This window comes from Larus michahellis, chromosome 3 (assembly GCF_964199755.1).
Source record: "Larus michahellis chromosome 3, bLarMic1.1, whole genome shotgun sequence".
In the NCBI taxonomy this organism is placed as follows: domain Eukaryota; kingdom Metazoa; phylum Chordata; class Aves; order Charadriiformes; family Laridae; genus Larus; species Larus michahellis.
The window spans coordinates 30470871-30488312 of NC_133898.1; the positions used below are offsets into that span (position 1 = coordinate 30470871).

General features: G+C 39.1%; 1 protein-coding gene across 3 annotated transcripts in view; it reads left to right on the top strand.

The window, feature by feature from the left end:
* KCNH1 (potassium voltage-gated channel subfamily H member 1) overlaps positions 1-17442 on the top strand; it is a 192696-nt gene that overhangs the window by 24375 nt on the left and 150879 nt on the right. For all 3 annotated transcript variants that reach the window (XR_012586085.1, XM_074579511.1, XM_074579512.1), the window contains exons 5-6: positions 8445-8563; positions 15896-16288. Coding sequence is in view for 2 of the 3 variants with exons in the window: in XM_074579511.1 (XP_074435612.1) it covers positions 8445-8563; positions 15896-16288 (512 nt within the window). In the remaining variant the exon portion in view is untranslated. The remainder of the gene's footprint in view (positions 1-8444; positions 8564-15895; positions 16289-17442) is intronic.

The window sequence follows — 17442 nt, forward strand, 5'->3', positions numbered from 1 at the left end:
ACAATTATGTATTTATGCTGCTTCTGTTTGTTTGCCCTGGTCTTGAAAGAGCTGAAGTCCTTTAAATACCAAATCTAGAGAATTAGATGTTAAAATAAGCTGTAGCTATGCCACTGCAAACTGCATTTGTTGCTGGTTTCTTAAGCGAATTGGCTCTGGCCTGCACTGGAAAGGGTCATTGCTAATGAAATCCCCGAGTGTTTCAGCAAGCAGAGTTTACTTAGCAAACAGGCGCTGCTTTTCCTTTTAAATTCGTTATTAATCCACGCTCCAGCATAGCCTTCAAGTAGTCACAGTGTTGCTAAACAATCTCTTTGATGTCAGAGGGAACTGAAGGGTCTTGGGCCCTGTAGAAGTTGTGCATGACACTCTATGCAAAAACTGAGGAATTAACCCTGTCTGAGTCTAGGAAAGATATCAATAATTTTATTCTGCCTGGCTTCATGTTACTTACCAGTATTATGGGATTCTTTATATTAAAGTTCTGGACTAGTTTCCTTTAACATATGTGAAGAGATTCCCATCATCTTAAGTTGAATCAGGTTTAAGCTGTCCTGGTGAGTGAAGTAGCATTGCTGTGTTTGGCTGTTAACCCTTTGCTGAGTTACACCCTGGAAACCTGGAAGCAAACTCAGTTGTGACAGCAGCACAAACTTGCACTCAGGTTCAGATCCTGTCAGAAGCAGACCTTTTGTACCCATATGGAGAATTACAGAGACTTGCGTCCTCTGGGGTAAAAAAAGACGTAAGTTCTCCTGTTGTTTGCATTTTTGTAGTATTTAATAATATTTGTAGTATTAAATTAAACAGGAAACCTACTGTGAAGGTGAACTGATTTACATTTTTTCTCAAAATGTTATTCTTTAAAAATGTAGTTTCTCAAAGTGGAAACACCTGTTACCATGAAAAAGGAAGAAAAACCTTGAGAAACTTACCCTCTTCCAGGCTACGTGGGTTATTTTTTTTTCTCTTTTTAATGCTATTTGTTTGGTTCTTCATTGCTTTAATAAAACTAAAAAATGTATCTTGTCGGAAAGGTTGGGTCTACAATATCTTTTTCCCTGCCTAGTGGTCTTCACTGTATCCTGATGAGGACTGACAGCAAAGATAAATCAGCATGATGCAGTAAAGCTGGCTTTCATTTATTCGCTGGGAGTGAAGGCCCTTGCTTCATTTAGTCAGTTGATAAGTAGGACTTTCAGAAAAGGTAGCTCTGCCTTTTCTCTTTGCTTTCACACGAGAGCTTTAATGTGATAGTGATATGCACTCTTGTGAAAAGAGTTTGTCCTTCACTTTCAACATAAGGAAACGCTGTAACTTGTTCGAGAGAAGTATGTTCAAGGAAAAGAACGTTCTTCCCCCCCCCCGCCCCCGTTTTTTTTAAAATCTCCTTTGAATCTTGAAATCATGCTGTTCTTACAGTGATCATGGTAATTCTTAGCAGTTCCATATCTAAAGCAATATAAGCACTAAGCCTACATATAAGTGCACCAAGTTGCAGAGGAGTTAAGATGATAAGCAAAATTTCTTCATCCGGCCCATGGAAACTGGCTAAGTGACTACCAACAGTTGCAGACAGAGCAGAAGAACTGGGTGTATTATTTAAAGGCCACTGATTCACAACTCCATACTCCTTCCCCTTATGCTATGACTTTATAGTCATAGAAGAGTTCATGCACTAAATGAGTGCAGCAGTTTCATGCTGGTAAAGAGTTCTCTGTTGCTGTGTACACAAAACAAACATGATATAAATGAAACGGCACATTCTGTTCTAATCCTTAATTTATCCCCTACACCTGCATTTCTTCCATAAGTTAATTGCTATAGGCTAGCTTTGGAATTTTGTTGCATGCATCTCAGGAAGGGATATTGTATCAGTTGCTTGATGGCTAGATGAGCAATTTCTTGGAAAAGAAGAGCTGATTTGTCAAACAATTAAAGAATTTTACATACATGACCATGTCTTTAATATTAGATCTTATTGTGGAATTGTATGGTGTGAGGGGGAGGACAAAGGCAGGTACGATGTGTCAGAGAATTGTCTGCAGAGGGCTCTAGGATTCGTGGAGGGGAAAAACATTTTTGGAAGATCTAAAAAAGGTAAAATTGTGTTATCTTCTTAGAATCATTGCTTTTACAGACCTGAGCTTTGAAGAGGGCATATTCTTTCACTGTGTACAACACTACGTAGGAATCCTGTAGCATGCTTTTGAAGGATAGCAATTTTCATAGGAATGTTTCTCATACTGTAAAACCAAATGAAATCCTAATCTGAAAACCTAAAACTGTGAACTTAGAGATTTATGTTTAATTGAAAGAACTAAAAACTGATTGTTAAATCAATTATTTTTCCTTCTTTCACCTTCAACCAGTCTTTATCAACTAGGTTTCTTTTACTGTGTTTATATGTGAAATCAGTTTCCTGTGCGTATGACCACTTAATATGTAATAGGCTGCCTGGAAATGCAGATATTTTATTAACATATGTGCTATTTGTATAGTTGCAGACTGGCATAGCATAAAGTATTTGACTTTTTCCAAAACAATGCCCATATATCTACGTAAAGAAAATATCACATAGTACAAGAACATGGTCAATTTAAAGAGCAACTAATCTGTCAGGCTAAACCTGCTTAGTTGTGGTATATCTTAGTTTTCTATCACCTGCTGGCAATTCCAAGCATGATTGTTCGCTGCAAAAGATGTATTGACTCCTTGAGTGAAAAGTGTTGAGCTCTAATGACAGGTGTTTGACTTGTACACAAAAATGAATAGGCATCTTGTATCCGAAGGTGACTCAGAGAAACAGAAGGTCCCAGTATCATTTTTCATTCTTAGTGATTTTTTTCAATTATAATATCAGACATGGGAATAGATGAAACAAAAAAAAATAATTTCTAAAATAATGTAAAAAACCAGACTTCTAATTGTAGTCTCATTGTTATTTGATTCAGATAATTTACTTGATGTTTATGACTGCTATAGAAGTTAAGTAAATTTGCTTTTAAATGCAGCAGCTTTAAAAATAGTGCATTCTAAATAAAACAACTTAAAAATAGTGTGTCAGCGATCATGATGATATAATATTTTTAGACAGCCGCCTTCCACTCTTCCCCGTATGCTTGCCCCTTTTAAAAATCAGGAAAAAATAGGTTTACTAGAATAGAAGTAGGCAAAACCAAGCTATAGCATAGCTAAATTTGGCTTGTGAAGTGATAGGTCACCTTCTTAGCTGAATTTTAGAGTATATGCTATATTTAGAATTCATGCATTTTGTCTGTATGTGTCTTTTTTGGTTGAGATCTAACACACCATGTATGTGAATAGTGTATGAAGTGGAATGTATCACTTTATGAAAACAATAACTTGTGCAGACAAATAGGATCTGTGCAGGTTCTCCAAGTAGCTACTAAGAAGTTTGCCTGAACAGGTTTTGCGTGTGTGAATACAATGTGAACATATTCAGATGCATCTATGCTGCTTTATAAAAGTTTGGAAATTATGCTTTGGATTCTAATTTTTGCTTTTGATATTTTGTTTTTATACAAAAAGGTGATCAAATTTTTCAGGTGATCATCACTGAATCATATGGGAGAATGATTGTTAGCCTCCTAGCTATTGTAACCTCCTGTGCTTCGTAGCAATCATCAGTTATCTCCTCTGCAGAAGAAGCTTTATTTCATTTTGCAGCTAAGCCGTCCTTTGCATCACAATCAGGACTGCACAAAAAAATAATATTTTGATTGCCTCCTTCATCTTAATTCAGGGAAAACTCCAAGTGTTTCCTTTTTTCCTTGTCGTTTCTGTGGGGTTTTTTGTTGCTGTCTAATTTTTTGTTCTGTTTTTAAAGATGTATTTATATGAACAGAGCCAGTGTTTGAAATATTTTGATTAAGTTACACTCTACTTTCATCTAGATGAAATGTTTTCTTAAAAAGGGAAATAAATGAAAGGGAAGTGGTGAGTGTATTAAAAAACTTTGGTATGCTTTCCCAGTCCAGATGGAAAAATAAGACAGTTTTAGTCATGAAGTTTCAAAGGGAAGGAGCATTAAGACCGCAGAGAGGCAAATGGATGTAAGCAGGGATCTTTGATATACAAGAAAACAAAGGTGGATTGAGTGGCAGCAAGAACTGCTTGAATCTCGATTTACTCGCATTTGCGCAGTTCTGTCTGAACAATAGACCCGTGACCAAATGAGCTTATTCTCTAGAAGGCAACAGCTCCTTGTTCTAACACTAGGGATTGTGTAAGTCATGGATCGGCAACTTAATAACAAGGGTTCTGTAATTGCCACACTTACTAATGTCTGAATTTATGAATCATCATTATCAAATTGAGTGGTAGGAAACAAATAGCTACCTACAAATAAATAATGAATGTTGTTGTGGATTGAGTATCAACAGATCATGCTCACCTCAAAATACAGAAAATTGGTTTATTCAACTTAAGAGCATCATTAAACGGAGCTTCATCCCTTAAAGAAGAGAAGTCTCTATGAGTTAAATGTCATATCACAAAGATGTATTTCAATGCCACATTTCCCCATGAAACAAAGCTCAGGGGATGGCTTTTGCCTCTGTTATAGGCATCTTGTCTTCTTGGGTGTTTCCAGAAGCACCTGAAACTTTCCTAGAATCTGCTTTTTGCAATGAAATGGTGGAAAACTGAAAAAGCCTCATGGAATGCAGGACAGCTGAAATCAGTGCTGTTAATCTCAAAGGCTCTTCATCCTTTTGAAGCTGGAGATGTTTTAGTGCCATCTCATTGCTTTTGCATGACGTTTTCTGCAGAACTGGAAAAAGAGACCAAACAATGATAAAAATGGGTCAGAATTGAAGACAGAGGCACAGACAAGCACAACCATGGGGCTGGCATCCAGCTTTATGTTTTGTTCCTGAATTCCCAGCTGTCTGCTATGTAAGTTCTTGTCTGTTTGAGGAACGTATATGCCTATGTGAGAATCACCTAGGGTCATTAGATTTCAATTGAATTTATTTTTTTTCTATTTCAAGAGGAAAAAAAAAAAAAGGATGCAGGGATATACCAACTGCTTGTGTTGAAAGAGAATTTATAATCCATATCATCTGGCCCCCTATCCTAGTAGAACTAACATCAGTATATTCCTACACCATTCTGAAATCTAGCTTCTTGTCTTGGAAAGCTCCATCTTCTTCCTGTAATCATCTCCATGACCCTTAGAATTTAATGTTTATGTTCTCTCCTGTGGCTTAAGTCCATTATTTTATCTGTCTTCACTGGATAAATATCTGGCTTGCTCTAGGCTATGTCTGTCTTTAGGCTTCTGGAGGAAAAATTGCAATAAATTCAACAGGTACTGCTGCCTTTTCAAGCAGTACTGGATAAGTTATCATTCAATAGGATTAGAACCGGCATTCTCTCTCATTTTCATTTTCTTTTTCCTGTGCCACAATCTGCAGGTCCATTATCATTATACTTCAAAGTTCCCACATTTTTATCTTCCTTTCACACACACACACAAGGCAATACAAGGAGGAGAGCGTTCTGTCCTAGAGATGAGTTGTGTGCCTGGGGCATTTGCACAGTGATCCAATGCCTAGTTTTAGGCATTTCATCACACAATGGCATGTGTAACTCCAAGCTGAGCTCCCATGTGTTGTATCCAATGTATGGAGAAAGTTAGGGTATATACTCCCAGCCTGCCCTTTGCAGATCGGCACTGATTCAAAAAAGCCAAGCTAAAAAGCCCTGCCTCTTGACACAGTCTCTTACCTATACAGTTATATTGGTTTTAGATCAGAGTTTGGAGTATGTCCTAATAGATCTCATGGCCATGGGATCAGTTCATTCTGGTACCATTTATGCACCCAGAAATGAGATTTGCAACATGTAGGGCAGGGGACGTGCTTATAAGGGATGCTGAGGACAGAGGAATGGGTTAAGCTGTACCTTTCAAAAGAAGATGACTTTTGGGGAGGGGGTGAGGCACTCAAAGGTGCTCAGCATTCATAGCCACAAACCATGTCACAGAGATGTCTGGCAGTGCTTTTGTGCAAGAAAGCTCAGGCGAGATGCTTCCTTTTCCTCCTCTCTCTGTTTATGTCTGAATAGCCCAGTTCTTAGAAAACTCGATGACAGGAAGAAAATACACACTGAACTTTTGTCCTCAGGTTTTGAACCATATTTTGAGTCTTCCAGGAAAATGCCCTACCTGTTTTGAATTAGTAAAAGGGGCTGCCTGTATTAGCTGCCGTTAAAAACAATACGCGTCTGGTAAGGGAGGCAGGTTCCGAGTTCCCATGGGAAGCTCCAACTCTGTCGTTGTCGCCAGGGCTGCCGTTTGCAAACAAACCCCGTCGGCCTGCCGCCGGGGCGGCGCGGCCTTCGCTTCAGCACCATGGCCAGCACCCAGGGCGCTGCACCGCTCTCCCGGGGCTGGGAAACGGGGAGAGCGCTTACATCCTCCTGGAATATATCCCCCCTCCGGCCTCCTCCGTCGGGATTTACATCGCTGGAAATATACCGATGCTCGTATACATATACCTTCTCCCACGTTCTTGTAAAACAGGAAGAAAACGTAGTAGTGCTGGCATATAAGTTTGTGAAAGCAACGTTTTGGTTTGCTGTAGTTGTGTTGGTGTTACAAAGGCCAGTCTGATTTATATCAGCTGCAGATTAGCTATTATGAATGGTTTCTCCCACCTGATCCATTCTTTTAACCTCTACTGGCTTTACTGTGAAGGTAGTAAGGCCTTCAAGCCTCAGCCTATCAATAGTAGTTGTATTTCTTCACGTACAGTACAGAAAATACTCTTTATAAATGTATTTAAAAAAAAATAAACCACAAAACAATCCACCAAAACCCACCACCTTCCATGGAAATCTATTGTGAGAAATCAAGTGCTTTGGGCAGGTTTATAACCGATACAAACTGACCTCACTTGGGGTTCTGTCATGCTGATTTATTTCTCTCATAAATAGTCCTTTAGTATAGTAGCTAATCTTACATGGGTTTATCAGGAATGATCTGTCTTCCTGGATGGATATCATTCAATCTGTGTGTTGCTGAATACTGCCTGAAAGTATTGTCTAATTCTACTCAACTTGGCTATTAACTTAATAGTGACAGACTTGCTTTAAAATGTGCTTTAAGGCATAAGAAAATCTTCCATTTTATTCTTGATGTTGGAGAGATATGATGAATTTGGTTCTCCCCTTTAATAAATGTATTTGTTTGCATATTCTTAAAAGGAAAAATGCTAAACTCTCTTTTCAGGTCTGCCCTGTGAAATCTTGTTCAGTATTGGATCCATGTGATTTGTTTATTTTTTGTGCTCACCTTTCGAATTACCAAATATGTTCCTGCAAAATCCACCAAAGTAAGATGTTAGGCAAGGATATATTCAAAGTACTGAGCAGTATTTTAACCACCCATGTTCCTGTACTTGTCGTGGACCACTTGCAGGCTAAACTGGTCTTAAAAAATAGTCATGCTAATAGTAACGTTTCTTTTGGTGGTGAAGCCACAATGTGGAAGGAACTTTTTCCAGAACCAGGTTCTCATTAAGAGTTGAATCCGCCAAGCACTGAGCGTCCTCAGTTGGAGTAGGAGGAGAGACTGCTCAATGATTCCCAGGTGGTGCTAGGATTTTTCAAGACTGGGACTAAATGCACTGATACTTTCCTTTCAGGGTACCAAAAATAACCAGATTTATACTCTGCCTGACTTTCTGTTATGGCAAAGTACTGCTCATAAAGGTTACAGTTATAACTAGCTCTTGTGACTGTCATTCAAGGCCTTCTATTTTGAGAGGTATTTGAAATGACTGTAAAAAGTATTCTGAATTAAAATTCAGCATATGACTCCTCTGCCAGAAGCTGCTAAATGTTTTATTAGAGTTCAAGAAAATATATTTGTATATTTCTTCCTTTTGTTTAGAGAGGATAAAATTAATGATTTTGTTTTGCTTTGTCTGCTCTGCTTTTTATTATCTTATGTATGTTTCTTTGTATGTGCCAGAGCTATGCTTAATAAATCTGAGGCCAGATTCACTTCTGCTACAGGCAACTGTAATTTTTGTTGTGTGTGATTCTAGTTTTATATCTTGATTAGTCTGGAGTGTCTTCTGCTGTGTTGTGACATCCACATCTGGCCATTGGATTTAATAGAAGATTATTGTAAAGTGGACATTTATCCTTACAAAAGATGCAGTTCATGTAACAGCACTCTTGTAGAGCCACTGAATACAAAGTCACTGCAGTCATGGGTTTTATTACTTTACCACCCTAACACCTATTTTGTGACTTGCTTTTATCTGGTACTTGGTTAAATTATATTCCCTTGTTGTCAGTATTAAAGCAGATTGCTCTGGTTTAACTTTTTTTTTTAGTTATGGGAGGCTTTATGTGGTACACTTGCAGCTTTTTTTGGTAATGTGTATAATCTTGCATGTTTTTTCAAGGTTGGGGAAAGTTTGCTCGCTTGACCCGTGCCCTCACAAGCAGCCGAGGCGTGCTGCAGCAGCTTGCTCCGAGTGTGCAGAAAGGAGAGAATGTTCACAAGCATTCACGACTTGCTGAGGTAACGTTTTCTTTCCCTGAGAAACCGTAAAGAAATGTTTTTAGCCTTTGTGAGTGCGTTGTCTCTGCATGAGGAAAGAACTATCTGTCCCCCTTGCCCTGGGAATCTGAAGCCTGGTGGCAGGCATGGGACCTCAGAATATGGCACATGTGCTGTGAAATGTGTCCCATGACAATGGAATAGAAATAGGTGTCAAAAAACTTCAAGTAACCTAATTGCAGTGTTGTGTTCCATATCTCAGCGAAGTCTTTTGATGGCATTATTATTAAAGTAATACTTTCTTGCTTAGTTTCCATTCTGTTGAGGATCTCAGTGTTAGTAGGATCTCAGACTATTCACTTATGTAAAACTGAGATGAGAAAGGGTAGTAGAGAAGGAAATTCTGGAGAGTCCTTGATACAGTTGTTCTCTGCGTTCATTTATGTCTAGTTCGTTTTCCGTGGGATCCCAATCCTGTTTTACAAACTGGTTAAAACATATGGTTGAATTACTGGTTTTATGGACAAAACAGCTGTAAGATGCCACAAACAACACTGCAGATGGATTAGAAAAATAAAACTTTGTGATTTAGGTAGACCCTCCATGTTTTGAGAAAAGCTCCAGGTGGAGAAGGCTCCTTGAAGTATTTAGGGTTTTGGGCTTTCTCCACGAGGGGGAGAGACTGTCCCAGGTTTCCTGTAGCTGCCTCCTGTGCCAGCAGCAGGGTCTCTCTGGTGTAAAAACAGCTTAGGGGAAGTCTTGATATGGTGTTAATGACAGCATGGCCAATATAAGATAGCACTCCTGTATCACCTATTGCTATGAATGCCATGGCAGCAACTGTGACTCTTGTCATTAATTCTTAATCTTCCCGTGTAGCCGGAGGTGTATGCTATTGATGGGCTCCATGAGGTCTCCATATAGTCAGTACTCTGTTAATTTTGCCCTGTATGTGTCTTAGTTTCTATGCAAAACAAACAACTCCTGCCCAGACCTGTACTATTACTACATGTCATGATGAAATTCCTACGGACAGTTTACCTATTCAGTATTTAATACAGATGCACGCAAGAATGGAAAGCTGATTGCTGTTGTAAGTGCAGAAATAACATAGATCATACTAGCACAGGGGGAGGGACAGACGTTCACATGGACACTACACTGTAGAAATACCATGTGATTATCACACGTCCACCCTGACGTCACTTTAGTGTCCTGGAATTTGGAATAGCCTCCCTCCTAATCCTCAAGGCTTAGCATCAGATAATCCTTCCTTCTCTTTAGATGTCTACCCTTGAATTTTAGTTCATGCTAAAATGTAGGCAGTAGAATGTAAGGCAGAGGGTCTGAGGTTATTCTGTTTGGCTCTGTGAACCTCAGTCTGGACCTAAGTGACTATACGTTACTGAAACTTCTTGCAAGCTGATGTGCCCAACAAGTCTTTGCAAGTATTCTAACTGGCTCAGCTACTTGATTCATTACAAATAATAAAGGGCAAGTGTACAGTTTACATGTCTGAAATGAGTGTTTTTAATTGCAGACTGAATATTGCAGTCATTATTTTAAAAAGAACATTAGCCCCAACTGTGATGTTAGATACCTTGTTGTGTATCTGCCGTAATTCCACTTAAGTCAATAGAACCACACTAGAGAAAAGCAGAGTGCAGATAATCATACAGACACTCTTCTTCCTTCAAAGACACATGGGGTGCCAGGCTTCTTATTCTGGAAAGATCTCTCAATATTATTGAACATGGGATCTCTAACTGTTCCCTGTTGTATTTTCAAATTCTTTTTTTCTTCATCTCTGCAGTAGCCCATTTGAAATCTTAAGTTCAAATTAAAATTCATCCTTTTTCTTTTCCCACTCACTATAGTATTTCACTTCAGTCTTGTTTGCTTGAGAAGGCTCTTTGTTTATTGGGATTATTTGCGTTGCTCTTAGTTCTTTATCACATATTTTTTAATATCTGAGTCAGTTGTGTCCTAGAACCTGAGTGGGGCAAGGTGTTGTACAAACACAAAACAGGAGCCTGCCACAAAAGCTTACAACTTCTTTAATTGTTTATGAAATATTAGTTTAAGAAAGGTGTCAGTGACAAACTACTTTGCTTTATCCACAGGCCGTGGATAATACAAGCAATGTCTGCCAAGCCTCAGTCTCCAACTTTTGCCAGTATACGTAGATTTGTTTAGCCTGATTTCTCTATTACCAGTCATATGAAAACTGCTTAAATTAATTATGCAATGAATGCAAGAGTATTAGGTAACTCTGAGAGTACATTTTGCTATAAGAGTATAAAGTAATTGATATATTTCTGTGGCTTTATCACAAAAGAGCTGATTGTAGGAATCATTCTTCCTGTTCACTGCATAGTACGTATGTCCTCTGCACCTAAGGTGTTAGCTGATGTATCCTGTGTATTTACCAGGCAGTTCTGGGTAAACAAGATTGTGTCATAATTTAAAAAATGTGATAGTTATGAGAAATAAAAGCAGAAAAATTATAACGGTGCTTAGCAGCACTGCTTAATAATGGAACTTCTGGCATTTTTTTTTTAAAACCTTGTTTACCAGGGACTTATAACTGCCATTAAAATCTACTTCAAGTTGAGGCTTAGCACCTAGCCCTTGGCTTGGGAGCAATTTGTGTGGGTTCCTGTGAAAACAAAAGCAAGGGAGAGTGAGACAAAGCAAATATGTGTGGTTGAAAACACAAAAGGGAGAGGTTAAGCTGAAAATGAGTGATTGTTTGTGTGGGTTTTTTTCCCTCAGTCATGCAGTCTTAAAAATAAATAAATCATTGTAACCACTTGTTGATGCACTTTTATGACTCCTGACTAGTGATACATTCACTATTTTTTAACAAATCTAGGATGATTTTTTAAAATTTTGTTATGTTAAAAAAAAATGAATACAGCCTTGTGAAACCCATGATGAAATTTGTAATTTCTGCTCTTGAAATAATATTCTCCATCTTTAGAGAGCTATTAAAACATCATGCATCATTACCACAAATAATAAACACAGATAATACAACTGTAGTGGCTGATGAATCGTAAGTAATTGGAATAATACTTTCATTAATAACTTTCTGAAACAAATATTTCTTTTACTATGGTAGAACTGCAAAATAGAGAAAAATCTTCCAAACCCAAAAGGGCTCTTTCCTTCATTTAGAAAACGATAGTAATGAAATATTTGTTCAGTGCACATGGGTGGGAGCTCAGTGTTTTGGTTTATATAGTTTGTGTACATTTTCTTCGTGATTATTTTTATATTCATCTTTTGGGTGTGTTTTCTTCTCCAGGAGAAGTACCTTTACAAGCAATTTGAATCTAGTTAGTTCATGTGGGTGGGTAACCACACCTGACTGCTTCAGCAAATACTGTGTTTCCGGTGTGTGCTATGCTCCCCAGGGGCTAGAGTACAGCAAGAGCACCTTGGAATAGGGCAGAGGGTACTTCTCTTTGCGTCTACCTGGCTTTGCTACATAGTGCACAGAGCACGGGGTTTATAGCTCCCAATCTGTGTCTGGAAGGATGGTGAAGAAATAGGCTGTGTCTGGCCCTTGGTGTGAAAAGTGGCAAAAAGAGCTCTTCTAACTTCCAGTGCAGAAACCTGACAAAGCCTAGAGCTTTAGCACTAAGCCACGTGGACCTCTTTCCATTATTTCTGTACAGCACTGAGCTCTATTGTTGTACTTAATGCTAACAGCACATGCTTGTTCTCTGAGATGATTAAGTGTTGTTACAAGGAGTTTTCTCTTCCTTCAATGAAAAGAAGAATTTGGTGGCTTTGAATGCTCTTGGCTGGTAGTCCTGGAGGCTGCAAGATCTTTGCCAATCTGTAAAGCACGTGGCCTTTCCCAGGGAGAGGTAGCGTGAGCTGGGACAATGCCCTTCTTCCATCTCAAGCTGTGACATGACAGTTCATCTTTCTAGCAATGACAGCAAGACGTTGGAGTGGTTTTACAAGGTGCGCGTTAACGATGTAGTGAGAGGGAGCCAGGGCTAGAACTTGTTACCACCCAAACAAAAGACTGAAGACACCCCAGGCTTGCTGCGGGTGACTTTCTCCACCTTGCAAGTGATTGGTATCCCTATGTCATTCCTTGATGCCCATCTCCTGCCCTTCCTTTTGATTCACACTTACGCTGCTGGTGCACATTTTTCTGCTGGAGACCAGCTAAAGTCACGACTCCTAGTCATTTTAAATAGCCATTGGTAGAGCTTAACCAGAGACTCCAAGGTGGCAGTGGAAGTTCAAAAGGCTTATTAGTAAAGTCCATAGCCATTCAGATAGTTTAGAATACATTTACTTTCTAAATAAAAAGGGAAGGAGACATCAATCCTTTTATCTTCCTGTGATGTAGCCCTTTGGATCTCAGCTAAGGGAGAGTGCTCTGTACTTGGTGATGACATTTTAAAACGCTGAAGCAGCAAAGTAGTTTATTTTCTTAACAAGTTGAAACTAGCAGTCTGTTTTTCTCTGCTTTCAGTTCAGTTTTACATCCCTGCAGTTCCACTAGCTTTACTGTAATTTTTTTTGATTTACAGCAAAATAACGGACACCGTAATTTAGCCCTTTCTTTATTGCCAAACAGAGATTGTTCTTACCTTTGTTCCTATTATTCAGGTATATGGGAATACGTTATTACATTTTCGATTAACTTTAGTTTGGATGATGCAAAACTTCCATGAGTTCTTGGAGTACAAAGAGACCAGCGGTGGCCAAAATGGAGTCTCCTTCTCTGGAGATGCGTTTCTGTCCAGCCTGCTCTAGGTGAACCCGCTTTGGCAGAGGGGTTGGACTAGATGTTCTCCAGAGGTCCCTTCCAACCCCTACAATTCTATAATTCTTAGATTATACAATTCTTAGTCTAGAATTTATGTATATGTAATCAATCTGACAAGAGCTAGCTGGTTTTTTTTTCAGTGTTTCATGGTTGAGGCTCCTGTGCTGATTAGGACGGTTACCAAAAATGTTTGACTTTTTCATATAATATCAGAGGCTAAAAAAATAAGCTCTAGGAGACATGTGATTGCAAAAGAATCAATTATGTCTTCACCCTGCATTTAAGGGGTGATACAATCTCCCCACGCTAGTAAGATCTCAACATTACAACTGAAATCCAGTTAACTAAGTGAAAAATGTTACTACATGATAGAAATTGTTTGGTTTTGCTGATCACTTATTCCAGTGAGTGGGTATTGCAGAGGAGTCTCCTTGTCCAGTGAAGCATATTTCAGGCTTGGGATCTTATGTTAGAGCTCCTACTCATGCAGATCCTCATAAAAGCCAGTAGTAGCTCAGTGCTGTCCAACTGATTCAGGTACGGCTGCGATGTTCAAAAGGGAGGGCAGGACGTATTTGCAATATTGGTCTTGGGGTAGAGCTTTTGTCAAGAAAAGACATCCTAACATTTGTCGCTGGGACTGCAAAAAACCCCTAGAAGGGAACGCTGCTCTGAGTACACATACTAACTCAGTACACAACCTACGCCTCTTCCAGTCACTACCAGTGCTACTTCCAGCTCCTCTCACCAAAAGGCGACTTTTCAAAAAAATTTTTTTTTTTGTAGTATGGAGAACCCGTGTGAATGAGTGTCAGGAGTGGCAGAGTACTTAATACTGCAGTGGACATGTCTGAGTCCTAGTTTGGTCTGCAGGGGTTCTACTTAGAGGAAAATGTTCCTATTCCCTCTTTGCTGTCATTCTAGAAACTCAATGAAACAAAAATAGCAAGTCCTCTTATTTTTTTTCAACTGTTGACGCCTCTGTGGTAACGCGCAAGTTTCTCTGAGCAGGTCATGCCGGAGAACATACTGGGCTCAAAGTCAGCAGGCTTGCAACTCCCATTGTCATTTACACACGTGCGAGGGCCTGTGATCTGACAGTGCCTCACCCCTGTTGTGCACAAGAGTAAGTGATTATGTGAGGTTCAAAGCAGCACGGAACTTGATCTGAGGCTGGTTTGTCCAAGTAGGGCTCTTGTAGCTGATTGTTTTCTTTTGTCCCCTTTGGCTTAATCTGTTGGAAAAAAGCCCACCAGTTCACAAAAAAAGAATAATAAAAAGCACTCAGAAAAGCTTGCAGATGAAAATGCGTGTCTAAATAATTGACGTTAAAAAAGCTGAGATAAAGAGCATGAAAGGAAGGCATCTGCCCATTATAGCAATGTTTTCTGATCTTTTCCCTGAGAAGGTGGCCATTTAATTTCCTTCTCAGCTCCCTATTGCTCTGAACTCTGTGTAAATAAATCTGAAAAAGGAACCATGCTCCTAAATAGTTCTCCCAGGTTCTATGAGTTTGGCATTAGCAAACACTTCTCACTCAAGGAAACCTTCACCTTCCTTTCAGGTTTCACCTGTAACTCGTTCAGGGAAAATTTCATTTTAAAATTTAACTTATCTTTATCTGGAGACAGTTTCTTCATGTTGGTTTCACCCTTGTGTATATCAATAGGTGTAAACAAACACATTCTTGTTGATAGGTTTGTAAAAGAAACTTTAGTTCCCAAGAATTAAATACATGATCATACTCTTTTTGCACTCGTTTGCAGAACTGGAGAGATAGTAGACTTAAAATGGGCAGCATTAATTGAGATTGCAGTTATGTAAAACACTTGGAGCACGTACTCAGCCTGAGGTCCAGGGTTTAAAACACATGCTGACAGATCATCTTTTGCTGTAGCGCTTTTTAGGATTCAGACCTAACTGTATTGTAACTCAACTGTACACCATCAGATAGTGAAGGCACTGATCTTCTCTCAATGAAAAGTTGAAGTTCAAAATGAGTTTATTGAGGCTAATGATAGGCTTTGTTCCTGCACAGCCCAGAGAAGGGGAACAAAGGCCCGTGCATTCATGTTAGGCTGTAGTATAAGACTATTTCAGATTCAGTATAGTGAAGAATTAAATAGACAATGTTGAAAAACAGTGTGGTCCAGTGGGCCCAGTGTTGGACTGGAAGTCAGAAGCTGCAGTATTGTTCGTGGTTTTGCCATTGATTTCTATTTGCAACTGCCTTTCTGCCCATCATTTATCTGTCTTATCTATTTAGATGGCTGAAGGAGCTGTCTATTCTCTAAATGTCTTGGAGACCCAGCACATTAGGCTTAGTGTCAAAAATTAATTAATGGCATTAAAAGAAACAGCTGTTCTTAGGTTGATGCTGATTTGTGTAACAGAATACTTATCCTGACTTGCTTACCATTTGGTGGTGATAAGAGGAGTTAATGGACATGTATTTTTATCAACTGTTGAACTGAGCTTGAGAATCTACAATGTGAATAATAACGTTAAAAAATTAAGCACTTTTTCTTTTTCTCCTGAAATCTCTGTGACTACAGGTATTGCAGCTGGGCTCTGAAATCCTCCCGCAGTACAAACAAGAGGCACCAAAGACTCCGCCGCATATAATTTTGCATTATTGTGTTTTCAAGACTACCTGGGACTGGATCATCTTAATTTTAACCTTCTACACTGCTATCTTGGTCCCTTACAATGTCTCCTTTAAAACCAAACAGAACAATGTGGCATGGCTAGTAGTCGACAGCATCGTAGATGTCATTTTTTTGGTAGACATTGTGCTTAATTTCCATACCACCTTTGTGGGGCCAGCCGGAGAGGTGATCTCTGACCCAAAGCTGATTCGCATGAATTACTTGAAGACCTGGTTTGTGATCGATCTGCTCTCATGCTTGCCGTATGATGTCATCAATGCATTTGAGAACGTTGATGAGGTCAGTATACTAGTTCCACTTCCACCCATTAATTATTACTTAATGGCTGGGGGCAGGTGGTGGAGCGAAGAAAGAAGTGTATGCTTTTAGATATATTGAATTGGTGTACGTGTGTCTCTAGTAGCTGCGCTCAGTGCAGAAGTTGTTTGCTGATGAGTCCTAACCAGAAGCATCCATCTTTAACTGCACGGGGAGAGGCTGGGGTTTTGGTGTCAGAAATCCATGTTTATTTTCCTTCATTCTACATCTTCAGAGTTCAGGAGGCCAGGAGGAAGCAGACAGCAGAACCTCTGTACAGCACTGAGAAAAACTGCTTCATCTGACTTACCATGAATAGCTTGAACTGGTGGGTCAGGATAGTTTCTTGGGGCAGGGTTCTCTTGCTTTCACTGGTGACCGAACCGGGTATGTCTGCTAATTGCAATTCTTCACAGAAACAATTGGGAAGTGCGATACACTTTTCTCAGCTGCTTCTAATGGCAAAGAGGCAGGCAGTGACTCACTAAATATTCTTAGACCACCAGAAAGTACTGTGCTGGTATCTGGTGATCCATGCAGCATTGTTTGGCAACAGTTATTTCAAAGGTAGGTGAAGCAATTGAAGACGCTGTTTTGATGCTTGTTTGGTAATTCCATAATTAGAAGAAAAGATAGGGAGAAATCTGGAAATCTAGACCCTTTCTTAATTCTTGCTCATTTCTTTGGGAACGGGTCACAAGCCAGCAAAAGAACTAACATTCAGACACTTAAAACCACAATACTACCCTGTTTTAACTGCTTGTTCTCCTACCGGATCAGGCTGCCAAGAAAATATTCCTAAACTAAATATATTAAGGTTCCATGCCTAAATAGTTCAGAGAAGTAATGAATTGTTAATAAAATCTTAAAGAGGATTCCATCAGTCCACTTTCTAATTACATGTTATAAAATCCATACCATGAACTAATCATGTGTCTGTATTTATCTGTGACACATACTAAACCTGTAACATACATATGCATCTCATCAGTGCTTGGTATTTAATTTTTAGCCTGTAAAATTTAATTTTGTGAGTCCTTTTAAAATATGCCCATGTTATAAAGGACAACCTAGCTATTAAAAGAAAATTATGCCAAGTGAAACATCTGGGTAAAAACATAAAACCGCATTACTTT